Source organism: Aegilops tauschii, chromosome 6, assembly GCF_002575655.3.
Source record: "Aegilops tauschii subsp. strangulata cultivar AL8/78 chromosome 6, Aet v6.0, whole genome shotgun sequence".
NCBI classification, from domain to species: domain Eukaryota; kingdom Viridiplantae; phylum Streptophyta; class Magnoliopsida; order Poales; family Poaceae; genus Aegilops; species Aegilops tauschii.
Window position 1 is genome coordinate 367,035,770 of NC_053040.3, and position 11,182 is coordinate 367,046,951.

Below are 11,182 nucleotides of genomic sequence, written 5' to 3' on the forward strand. Positions count from 1 at the left end.
CCCCCCCTCTAGTCGATATAACGCACTTTCATTCATTCACTTTGTGTTGGTCAATACATTATGTGTAGGCCGTACGCTCTTCCATGGTGCACCACAGGATAGGGGGATAGCCATTTACGTGCACACATTGTTGGATGAAGCTGAATGGGGAGTATGTGTGAGAAGACATGATCCGTTTATGAAAAACTTGTTGGACATTCGGGATCTGATCGAATTTGAGACCTTATTGTAGTAGACTTAATTTATATGATATGTATGGATGCTTTATGCTATTTTCTATCCAACTTTGATGAATATAGGCTGGTTTGCATGAATTTCATCTGCTTAGTTAAAATAGGGGTTGAAATGTATGCGGCTATGGTTGAATGGCGGCGGCCTGCCGCGTCCGTGTCCGTAGACCAGTCTCATTGTCTATGGACAAAAGCGGAAGAAAATTTGTGGGTTGGGGTTGAAGATGCCCTCCTGGAGTGCTTCATACCGTCGGAATTTTGATCGTCGGGCAGCGGCCCGCCCCTTCTTTTTTTTGAGGGTCAAAGCAATTGCTTTATTAATGAACCATGTTAGGCATATCGCCTAAAACAGGCCCGGCCACAGATGCCGGGACATCAACCTCCCACACAGTGGGTTCGTTAACATTACAATCATAGCCAAGCTTAGCTAGTTCGTGCGCAGCACGGTTGGCGTCTCTTCTACAAGCAAGAACTTCACATTTTGAGAACCATAGCCTCATTTGGACCTTCAGATCTTCCAGGATCGATGCATACACCGTGCAGCTTGGCTCCTTCTGCACGAGTGCAACCTGCAGCAGCTGTGAGTCCGTTTCTATGCATATCCTGATCGCTCCAAGATGTGTGGCTAGCTCCACCGCCGCCATGGCTGCTTGCAGTTCAGCTGCGAAGGCATCATAGACATGCTCACTCTTCCCAGCCATGCAAGCTACCACATCCCCGGTATGGTGTCGGGCAATGATCCCCCAGGCAGAGTGGGCGCTCCTCGGCATATGCGCTCCATCGATATTGAACTTAAGGGTCCCGTCCTCTGGTGGCCGCCATGTGGCCGCCCCTTTTGGGCTTTGTTGTTTCTGCTTGCCCACAATATCCCAGTATTCCGTAGTGGCAAGTTTGGTTCTATGCACGAGCTCCTCTGGCTGCATTCTCTTCTCATTCTTCCCAGCCCTATTCCGCTCATTCCACCACTCCCACCAGAAATGCAGGATCTGAACTCTGTCCTCCATTTTCAGCGTCCATAGGTGATCCAAGACATCTCCAACTGCATTGTATCTTTATAGGTCGCTTCTCACAGCTTCCATGCCCATTGCACGCCACACCCTCTTCACTTCTTTGCATCGTACAAACAGGTGCCCACCATCCTCGGCGTTCGTGTGACATAGCAGACATCTAGTATCCTCAATCTCCACCCCCCTCGCCGCAAGGTTGGTACGCAGAGCAAGTGAGTTGTGTGCTAGTCGCCATGTGAACATATTGATCTTGCTTTGGCACGGCATCTTTCAAATACGGCTCCAGAACGTGCTCTCGCAAGCGTCCAGCGACCCATGCACATCTCCGCTCCTGCCTGCCTCCAGCTCATTCGTGATCTCATGCATTTTGACATGGAGTTTATACGCCCGTTTCACTGAATGCACACCCTTCTCGTCGAAGTGCCATGCGATGAAGTCTTGCATGCCCGCCCCTTCTTTCACGAACAACATACACAGCGCGACACGTAGTGCCGCATCTCCAAAGTCCAAGCACGTTTCTTCCTCACCCCGTACAGGCATCGACCGGGTCCGGCGGACAAATCCTTGTTGCTAGTCGAAGCGCAATTTGGAAAAGCAAACCTCATCTGACCGTGACGGCGACCGGAGTGGAGGAACCCCGTCCGATCCACACGAGAACGCGAAGGCGTCATATCGGACACGCCCCGCACGAGTCAAGAGTCAAAACACCGGCTGGAAAAAGATGCTCCGGAACCCGACGAGCGCAGGCAGGCGGCCGCAACCGCACCCACACCCGACGAGTCCGCCGCTCACGACAACGGCCGCCGGAGCAGCAGCTCAACACCATCGTCCTCCCGCATATGTCACCCCCGAGCTGCCGCCCGCGAGCCACCACCACCACCGCCCCAAACCTCGTCCATTCGCCCTCCGGTCCGCAGCGCAAGCCATGACGCCCCTGACGCGGCGGCGGCTGCTGACCACGCTGCTCTGCCTGTGCGCGCTCGCCGCCCCGGCGCGGTCCCAGAACGCGAGCGCCACGCCGGCGCCGGCCAGCGTGGAGGGGTTCAACTGCTCCGCCAACGGCACCTACCCTTGCCAGGCCTACGCGCTGTACCGGGCGGGCTTCGCGGGGGTGCCGCTCGACCTCGCGGCGGAGGGCGACCTCTTCGGCGTCAGCCGCTTCATGCTCGCGCACGCCAACAACCTGTCCACCTCGGCCGCGCCGGCCGCGGGGCAGCCGCTGCTCGTGCCGCTCCAGTGCGGCTGCCCCTCCGGGTCGCCCAACGCCTACGCGCCCACGCAGTACCAGATCAGCTCCGGCGACACCTTCTGGATCGTCTCCGTCACCAAGCTGCAGAACCTCACGCAGTACCAGGCCGTGGAGCGCGTCAACCCCACGGTGGTGCCCACCAAGCTCGAGGTCGGGGACATGGTCACGTTCCCCATCTTCTGCCAGTGCCCCACCGCCGCCCAAAACGCCACCGCGCTCGTCACCTACGTCATGCAGCAGGGCGACACCTACGCCTCCATCGCCGCCGCCTTCGCCGTCGACGCGCAGTCCCTCGTCTCCCTCAACGGGCCCGAGCGGGGCACGCAGCTCTTCTCCGAGATACTAGTGCCGCTCCGTCGGAAGGTGCCGCAGTGGCTGCCGCCAATCGTGACCCGCAACGACGTGTCGGCCACGCCGCCGTCCCCGCCGCCTACCGCGACGCCCGGTCCGAGCGACGTGGCCGACAACCGAGACGGGGTGGTCACCGGGCTGGCCGTCGGGTTGGGCGTGGTCGGTGGGCTGTGGCTGCTGCAGCTGCTGCTGCTGGGCTGCCTGTGGAGGCGGCTCAAGTCGAACGGGCGGCGAGGGGACGCGGTCGCGAGCGGCGACGGCGGCAGGTCTGGCAAGAGCGCGTCCGGCTCCGGCGGCGTGGGAGGGGAGAGATTCCTAGTGAGTGACATATCCGAGTGGCTGGACAAGTACAGGGTGTTCAAGGTGGAGGAGCTGCAGCGCGGCACCGACGGTTTCGACGACGCGCACCTCATCCAGGGCAGCGTGTACAAGGCCAACATCGGCGGCGAGGTCTTCGCTGTGAAGAAGATGAAGTGGGATGCCTGCGAGGAGCTCAAGATCCTGCAGAAGGTACGGCCATTTCCTTCCAAAACTTAATTAACATTTCGTGGGAGCTCACACTGAACTCTTTTCAAGTTTAATAACAAAGAAATCGATGATCGGGCCACTCAGATGGTTCGTGCTCATCCACCACAAATATAAAATCACCGACGGGGACATAACAATTTTATAACACGCTAGTGCTTGTAGTAGATTAACTAAACAAAAGAGGGCACACACTTCTGTTCATTACTATACTTATTAGTGAAAAAACACAGAAGTTTGTTAAAAAAATTGATAGGAGAAGTTTGTTAATTGGACAAGCAGACGACGAACAAGTAGTGCAGAGTTTTATACTTACATTTCGGAGTACAATGACGTTACGTCACAAACTGTCTTCTTTTTGTTTGTGTACAAATACAAACGCATCTTAATTTTTTAAGCGGGTCAATTGAACCGTACCTGCAATAACGATATTAGTGGAGACAAGAAATATTTTTTTGGACCTGTCACTATGCAAGTGCCGTCAGATTCATCGAGCTGGTTCTGCACGGCCCACCGTTCGGTTGGCACTTGGCAGTGGTGCCAATGTACTTGGACTTGAAATAATTCCAAGGAGATGCGTCCATAAATCCTCGTTATTTCTTTACTAGAGTGGTCTATTTATCAGTTGTTGTCTGCCTACTTGCAAACGGTCAGATTTCCGGACCATAGGATGAAGATCCCAAGGCTCGTATTAGCCGTGAGTCTTCTATATGCTTGCTACGATTTCATCCATCTTTTCATTCATAGACGAAAGTAGAAGGAGCCAAGCAGCCACCCGATGCCGCTAGCGAGAATTGGGATGAAGCTCTATAGCGGCATATATTGCGGTACCGGGGCAAACCTAAACCTAGATCTACTTTGTATACAAGCTACCTAGTGTCCCATCTATCCCCGCTCCGGCCGGTGACACGCCCAAAGGGGAAGGGGGGAGGGGTTGGGGTTTCGAGAAAACAAAGGGGGAAATGGGCTCTAGTTACGCAGAAACCCTTTCTTGGTGAAATATTACTCCCTTTGTCTGGGAATACTTGTCGGATAAATGAATAAAAACGGATATATCTAGAACTAAAATACATCTAGATACATCCATTTCCCCGACAAGTATTTCTGGACGAAAGGAGTAGGTGATATCAAACTTCACATGATACCTCTGATACCACACCTCAAACTTCAATTTTGTAAGTTCTCAGAAAATTCTAAGTTTTTTGTGGATCTTCACAAGATATGTGTCTACAATCCATAAAAGAAATTGAAAGACAAATTCGAAAAAAGATATTTGAAAGCCAATTTCACACATGCTTTTGGAAAATTTGAAAACTTCTAAGTTTGAATTTCGAGACATGGCATCACTGGACATCTCCCACTCTTTCTACCCTCACCGCCTCGGTCTGCGCATTCAACGATTCAAGTGCATCTAGATAGATCCGGGTGACTATGTACAATGTACTCGAATATGAACCCGAGTACGCACGTTCCGCCCTGGACCCACAACTTGCTACCATCAGCTTACTCGCATGAGTCGCACGCTGATCACATACGTGACTGAAAACATTTTTCAACAAAGGCTGCTTTCGCACAAGCTGACACGTACGATGGGGGCATTGACTAGCTGTCCAGCTCAATGACTTTGATCACATCTGCAAGACTGCATCACCAAGCTCAAGCTGCAACCACCCAAGAAAAGGATATGACAAGCAACTCAAGCATTCTACTTGCGAGATAGGGACCTAGCGCGGAAGAAAACAACGAGCAATCACACTACGCGCAAGCTTGTACCAATGCCGAATCTGCTCATTGCCATGTACCAGTACTAGTGAGAGTGCAACAAATATACACAAATACTGCGGACTACGTGGTTAAAACGGATCGTAAATACTAGCAATTGCCTTTTAAATGTACTGTACAAGTTTATAAGTAGCTGGACATGATAAAATTTATTTGACCTTCAGGTGAACCACAGCAACCTGGTGAAGCTGGAGGGGTTCTGCATCAACACGGCGACGGGCGACTGCTTCCTGGTGTACGAGTACGTGGAGAACGGGTCCCTGGACCTGTGCCTGCTGGACCGCGCCCGCGCGCGGCGGCTGGACTGGCGCACGCGCCTCCACATCGCGCTGGACCTCGCCCACGGCCTCCAGTACATCCACGAGCACACCTGGCCGCGCGTGGTGCACAAGGACGTCAAGAGCAGCAACGTCCTCCTGGACGCCCGCATGCGCGCCAAGATCGCCAACTTCGGCCTCGCCAAGACCGGCCACAACGCGGTCACCACCCACATCGTGGGCACGCAGGGCTACATCGCGCCCGAGTACCTCGTCGACGGCCTCGTCACCACCAAGATGGACGTGTTCGCCTACGGCGTCGTCCTGCTCGAGCTCGTGTCCGGCCGCGAGGCCGCCGGGGACGGCGGCGGCGGCGACCTGCTGCTGGCCGACGCGGAGGAGAAGGTGTTCCGCGGCCGGGAGGACAGGCTGGAGGCGCGCGCGGCCGCGTGGATGGACCCCGTGCTCGCCGACCAGAACTGCCCGCCGGGGAGCGTGGCCACCGTGATGGGCGTGGCCAGGGCGTGCCTGCAGCGGGACCCGGCCAAGCGGCCGAGCATGGTGGACGTGGCCTACACCCTGTCCAGGGCGGACGAGTACTTCGCGGACTACTCCGGCGAGAGCGTGTCCGTGGATGGCAGCGGCGAGATCGCCGCGCGGTGAGTCGCTTGTTTGTAGTACTGCTCTGCTTTGTAGTTAATCAGTGAGCACGGACGATATAGCTAGCTGGTGGTAAGCATTTAGTGTATAGGAGTAGCTATAATAACGCGGCATTATGTTACGTTGGAGCTCCGTGAGATTATCCTGTGGGTCAAGTAGTATAGTACCAAAAATCATGAGTGAGTGGAAAATACACGGGATACGGTATATATCAGTATATTTTTACGTTCAGGCCATGTTTGGTAGCAAAGTATTTTTTAAATATTTTACGAATACTACTGTTTTTTAGATTATCATAGTTTATTTGCAATGAGCTGTTTGGTTGCCCCTAAAAACAGTGATTTTAATACTTTAGTATTGGCAAAACTGCATTTTTTCTCTGCATAGAAAAAAAAACCTCAGACCTCTTTTTAAAAAACTGAGCAGCTAACAAGAACGATATTGCAACGATACAGTGCACTGCATTGAGCTTGACTACATGGTTCCAGTTCACGCGCACCTCTATGACCCGGTGAAGTTGACACCGGCTACGCCATGGTGCCGAGTGTCCTCTTTTGATAACCTACAAGCCCTGAGCGCAGCCACTATGTGCAAGCTTCCGGTCTTATGCATCTGCATGGCAACGCTAGCTAGCTAGGAGAAAAACGGTGCTCTATCGCCATGTACATGGCCGTTCTTGGGCTGATCTGTTGGTGCACGCAACTGCTAGCCCCGTTGGTAAAACCGACGAGTCTGCTTAGCCAACGGCTAGCCAGTCTTTTTTACAAGGTCGCTGCACCAAACAGGTTTTCAGTATTGAGAATACTCTATTGTGTTATATTAAAACCACGGTATTTGATACTTACAGGGTAAATTACTATAGTTTTCTGATACTTTGGTTTTTACAATACTTTACTGATACTTTGGTTTTTACAATACTTTACTATCAAACATAGCCTCAGTCACTTTTTATAACAGGACGAGAAGCTTGTCTCCATGCCCTCCGATAGTAATGGAAACAGGAAATGAAGTAGCATCACATGATTGCAGCATCAAACCGTTACCACATGCATAAAATATAGGAGAAAACGCGCTTGAACAATCAGTTTCCGAGAGCTAATTTTACTGTTTCTCAACTTAAATTTAGAGAGCAGCGGTTGAAGAAAGATTATTTTATTGTCAAATCTATTGTAGAGAAGAGTGGCTTCGGTTTTGATCCTCTGAAAAAAATGCCAACAACCATTGATGAAAAATGGGATGAATTGAGCACAGACCAACAGAAGTGGAGATACAAAGCATTCCCTTACTACGATGATTTGTATGCAATTTATGATGGTACGTTGGTTTCACATGTAATGAATTTAGCATATGTTCTCCCTTGCTTGTAGTTTACAATCTATTTGTCTGTACCCAGGTAAAACAGCGGAGGGGAAGGGTTGTACGAGGACAACTGTCGGATTTCGGGTTCCGGCAAAATCCTTGAGGTTCAAACACTGGGGTGCGCACGAAGATCTCTCCTTCCCCTAGTACTCTCCCTCACCGCAATCTTAAGGCTCAACGCGTCGAACTCGCAAAACAAAGGGACACAAGGTTTATACTGGTTCGGCCCACCAATGTGGTGTAATAGCCTACTCCAGTGTGGTGTGGTGTGGTGTGGTGGATTGCCTCTTGGGCTGAGGAGGAACAGTTACAAGGGAAGAACAGCCTCCTGAGGAGAGGTGCTCTTGTGCTTGGTGAGTGTGTGTGGATGAGGATGATCTGAATGGCCCCGGATCAGTTACCTCCTACTGTGGTGGCTAGCCCTATTTATAGTGGCCCTGGTCCTCTTCCCAAATGTTGGCGGGAAGGGATGCCACAATGGCCAAATTTCAAGGGAGACAACTAGTACTAGTTATCCTGACTAAAGGTGGTCTTCGCCTGCCAAAGGCTCTGATGATGACGCCGTCTTGGGCTCCACGGTGACCTCCGTCCTGCCGTCCTGCTGGTCTTGGTCTCGTTGCACTGATATGGAAACCTTTGCCTGAGGCCTCGGGGCTCCTCGTCTGCGCTTGCCTCTTTAGCACCAAAGAGGAAACGAGGACACTATGCGCTGGCGCCCGCCTTGCTCCGGTCGTCATGGCTTGCGTCACGGAAACCTCGCGAGGTGCCCCTTGCCTTGATCTCTCCGCCCCTCACGAGCCAGCCTGGTGAGGCCGCCCCTGAGGAGGTCTTGTGTCGTTCGCCTCGCGAGGCTTGGCCCCTCGCGAGGGTCTTGAGTGTTTGCTGGCGAAGATGGGCCGTACAGGGCCGCTGGTGGAGCCACGCCGTGGGCCGCAGGCAGGCAAGTCAGGGGACCCCCGTTCCCAGGATGCCGACAGTAGCCCCCGGGCCCAAGGCGCGCTCGGACTTGGCTTCGAGGCGAAGCCAAGGGGCAAGTGCGGAGCGCCGCGGGCCCCAACAGCCTGCGGCCTCGGTTGACGGGTGGCGATTGATTGGACTTGGGCGTCTCCGCTTCCCCACGCTGCCTCGGCAACTGCCCGACGGACAAAAGACTGGCGCAGGCGGTATTCGCCTTCATTGCCTTTCTTCGTCTTGCTCTAGATCCCCTTTCTTGCTCCTTGCCTCCAGAGACTCCAGATCCGCTCGAATCGCTCTCCAAGCTTGCCGCCAATGGCGCCCAAGAAGGCTCGGGCCACTCCTCGGCCATCCTGGTACGAACCCGTGCTCGACCCGCCGAGCGTTTCGGAGAAGAACCTTGCCGTCGTGCTCCTGATGACGGTGGAGGGTGACGAGAAGAGGAAGACTGCGCTCCGGGTTGGCTCCACCAAGCCGAAGGCCTCGGACAGCACCTTCTACCCCTTCTTCATGAGCAACATCATTGCCGGGTTGGTTCCCCCCTTCTCCGACTTCTTCTACTCCGTCCTTAGCCACTACAAGATCCACACCCTCCATCTTCATCCCAACTCCGTCCTCCTCCTGTCGATCTTCGCCTTCTACTGCGAGGCGTACGTCGGAGTGATGCCGTCCGTGGCACTGCTGTGCCACTTCTTCTTCCTTGGGCTTAAGGAGGGCCCCTGCTCAGGGTGCGTTGGCTTCGTCGTGGCCAACAAGACCAACGCCATCTCGACGGCCGGGAAGAAGGCCGAGGGCTTCAGGAGCAAGTGGTCTTGATGGAACCCAAGTGTTCTCACCCCTGTCTGGTGCTGCCGACGGGGATGCCCGTGTCCCAGGAAGGGTGGCTTCGCGCGAAGCTCACCGACCCCCGAGCGGCGCGATGTTGGAGAGGATGACCGCCGATCTGAGGCCTGGTGATTCAAAGGCGGCGAAGCTGACGGGGGCCATGATCGTCAAGGAGTTCATGGCATAACGCGTGGCTCCTCTTCAGTCGCGCCCGCGCCCCTTGTGGAAGCTTGGAGACGAAGGGGGCAACCTCCGCCTACGCCCGGAGGCCCTTTCCGTCGATGAGTTGCACTCGGCCCTCCGTTCCTTGGTCAGGGATGACCAAGGGTACCCGCCGAACTGTTGGAAATATGCCCTAGAGGCAATAATAAAATGGTTATTATTATATTTCCTTGTTCATGATAATTGTCTATTGTTCATGCTATAATTGTGTTATCCGGAAACCGTAATACATGTGTGAATACATAGACCACAACATGTCCCTAGTGAGCCTCTAGTTGACTAGCTCGTTGATCAATAGATGGTTACGGTTTCCTGACCATGGACATTGGATGTCGTTGATAACGGGATCACATCATTAGGAGAATGATGTGATGGACAAGACCCAATCCTAAGCATAGCACAAGATCGTGTAGTTCGTTTGCTAGAGCTTTTCCAAATGTGAAGTATCATTTCCTTAGACCATGAGATTGTGCAACTCCCGGATACCATAGGAGTGCTTTGGGTGTGCCAAACGTCACAACGTAACTGGGTGGCTATAAAGGTGCACTACGGGTATCTCCGGAAGTGTCTGTTGGGTTGGCACGAATTGAGACTGGGATTTGTCACTCCGTATGACGGAGAGGTATCTCTGGGCCCACTCGGTAATGCATCATCATAATGAGCTCAATGTGACCAAGTGTTTGGTCACGGGATCATGCATTACGGTACGAGTAAAGTGACTTGCCGGTAACGAGATTGAACAAGGTATTGGGATACCGACGATCGAATCTCGGGCAAGTAACGTACCGATTGACAAAGGGAATTGTATACGGGATTGATTGAATCCTTGACATCGTGGTTCATCCGATGAGATCATCGTGGAACATGTGGGAGCCAACATGGGTATCCAGATCCCGCTGTTGGTTATTGACCGGAGAGTCGTCTCGGTCATGTCTGCATGTCTCCCGAACCCGTAGGGTCTACACACTTAAGGTTCGGTGACGCTAGAGTTGTAGAGATATTAGTATGCGGTTAACCGAAAGTTGTTCAGAGTCCCGGATGAGATCCCGGACGTCACGAGGAGTTCCAGAATGGTCCGGAGGTAAAGATTTATATATGGGAAGTCCTATTTTGGCCACCGGAAAATGTTCGGGATTTTTCGGTATTGTACCGGGAAGGTTCTAGAAGGTTCCGAAGTGGGGCCCACCTGCATGGGGGGACCCACATGAATGTGGGTAGTGGGGGAAAGGCCCCACACCCCTGGTTAAGGTGCACCAAGATCCCACCTTAGAAGGAATAAGATCATATCCCGAAGGGATAAGATCAAGATCCCTAAAAAAGGGGGATAACAATCAGTGGGGAAGAGAAATGATGGGATTTCTTTTCCCCACCTTTGCCAACGCCCCAATGGACTTGGAGGGCAAGAAACCAGCCCCCTCCACCCCTATATATAGTGGGGAGGCGCATGGGAGCAGCACCCCAAGCCCTGGCGCCTCCCTCCCTCCCGTGACACCTCTTCCTCCCCGCTTGCGCTTGGCGAAGTCCTGACGGGATCCCGCTACTTCCACCACCACGCCGTCGTGTTGCTGGATCTCCATCAACTTCTCCTCCCCCCTTGCTGGATCAAGGAGGAGACGTCCCCGCTCCGTACGTGTGTTGAACGCGGAGGTGCCGTCCGTTCGGCGCTAGGATCATCGGTGATTTGGATCACGACGAGTACGACTCCATCAACCCCGTTCTCTTGGACGCTTCCGCGCGCGATCTACAAGGGTATGTAGATGC

General features: G+C 53.3%; 2 protein-coding genes across 2 annotated transcripts; one reads left to right on the forward strand and one right to left on the reverse strand.

Moving 5' to 3' along the window:
* Positions 1-547: 547 nt before the first annotated feature.
* Positions 548-1,234, reverse strand: LOC141026097 (uncharacterized). The gene has a single exon (XM_073502064.1). It carries the CDS (start codon positions 1,232-1,234, stop codon positions 548-550), a length of 687 nt encoding a protein of 228 aa, XP_073358165.1.
* A 423-nt stretch (positions 1,235-1,657) lies between these two features.
* Positions 1,658-6,297, forward strand: LOC109779515 (serine/threonine receptor-like kinase NFP). Its single transcript, XM_020338135.4, has 2 exons — positions 1,658-3,347; positions 5,309-6,297. Exons 1-2 carry the CDS (start codon positions 1,959-1,961, stop codon positions 6,062-6,064), a joined length of 2,145 nt encoding a protein of 714 aa, XP_020193724.1. The 5' UTR covers positions 1,658-1,958; the 3' UTR covers positions 6,065-6,297.
* Positions 6,298-11,182: the final 4,885 nt, after the last annotated feature.

Excerpts from the sequence above, each read along its gene's own strand:
- LOC141026097 (XM_073502064.1), bottom strand. The coding sequence starts at position 1,234 with ATGGAGGACAGAGTTCAGATCCTGCATTTCTGGTGGGAGTGGTGGAAT.
- LOC109779515 (XM_020338135.4), top strand. The coding sequence starts at position 1,959 with ATGCTCCGGAACCCGACGAGCGCAGGCAGGCGGCCGCAACCGCACCCA. Across the intron at positions 3,348-5,308 it reads AGCTCAAGATCCTGCAGAAG|GTGAACCACAGCAACCTGGT; the intron begins GTACGGCCATTT and ends TTTGACCTTCAG.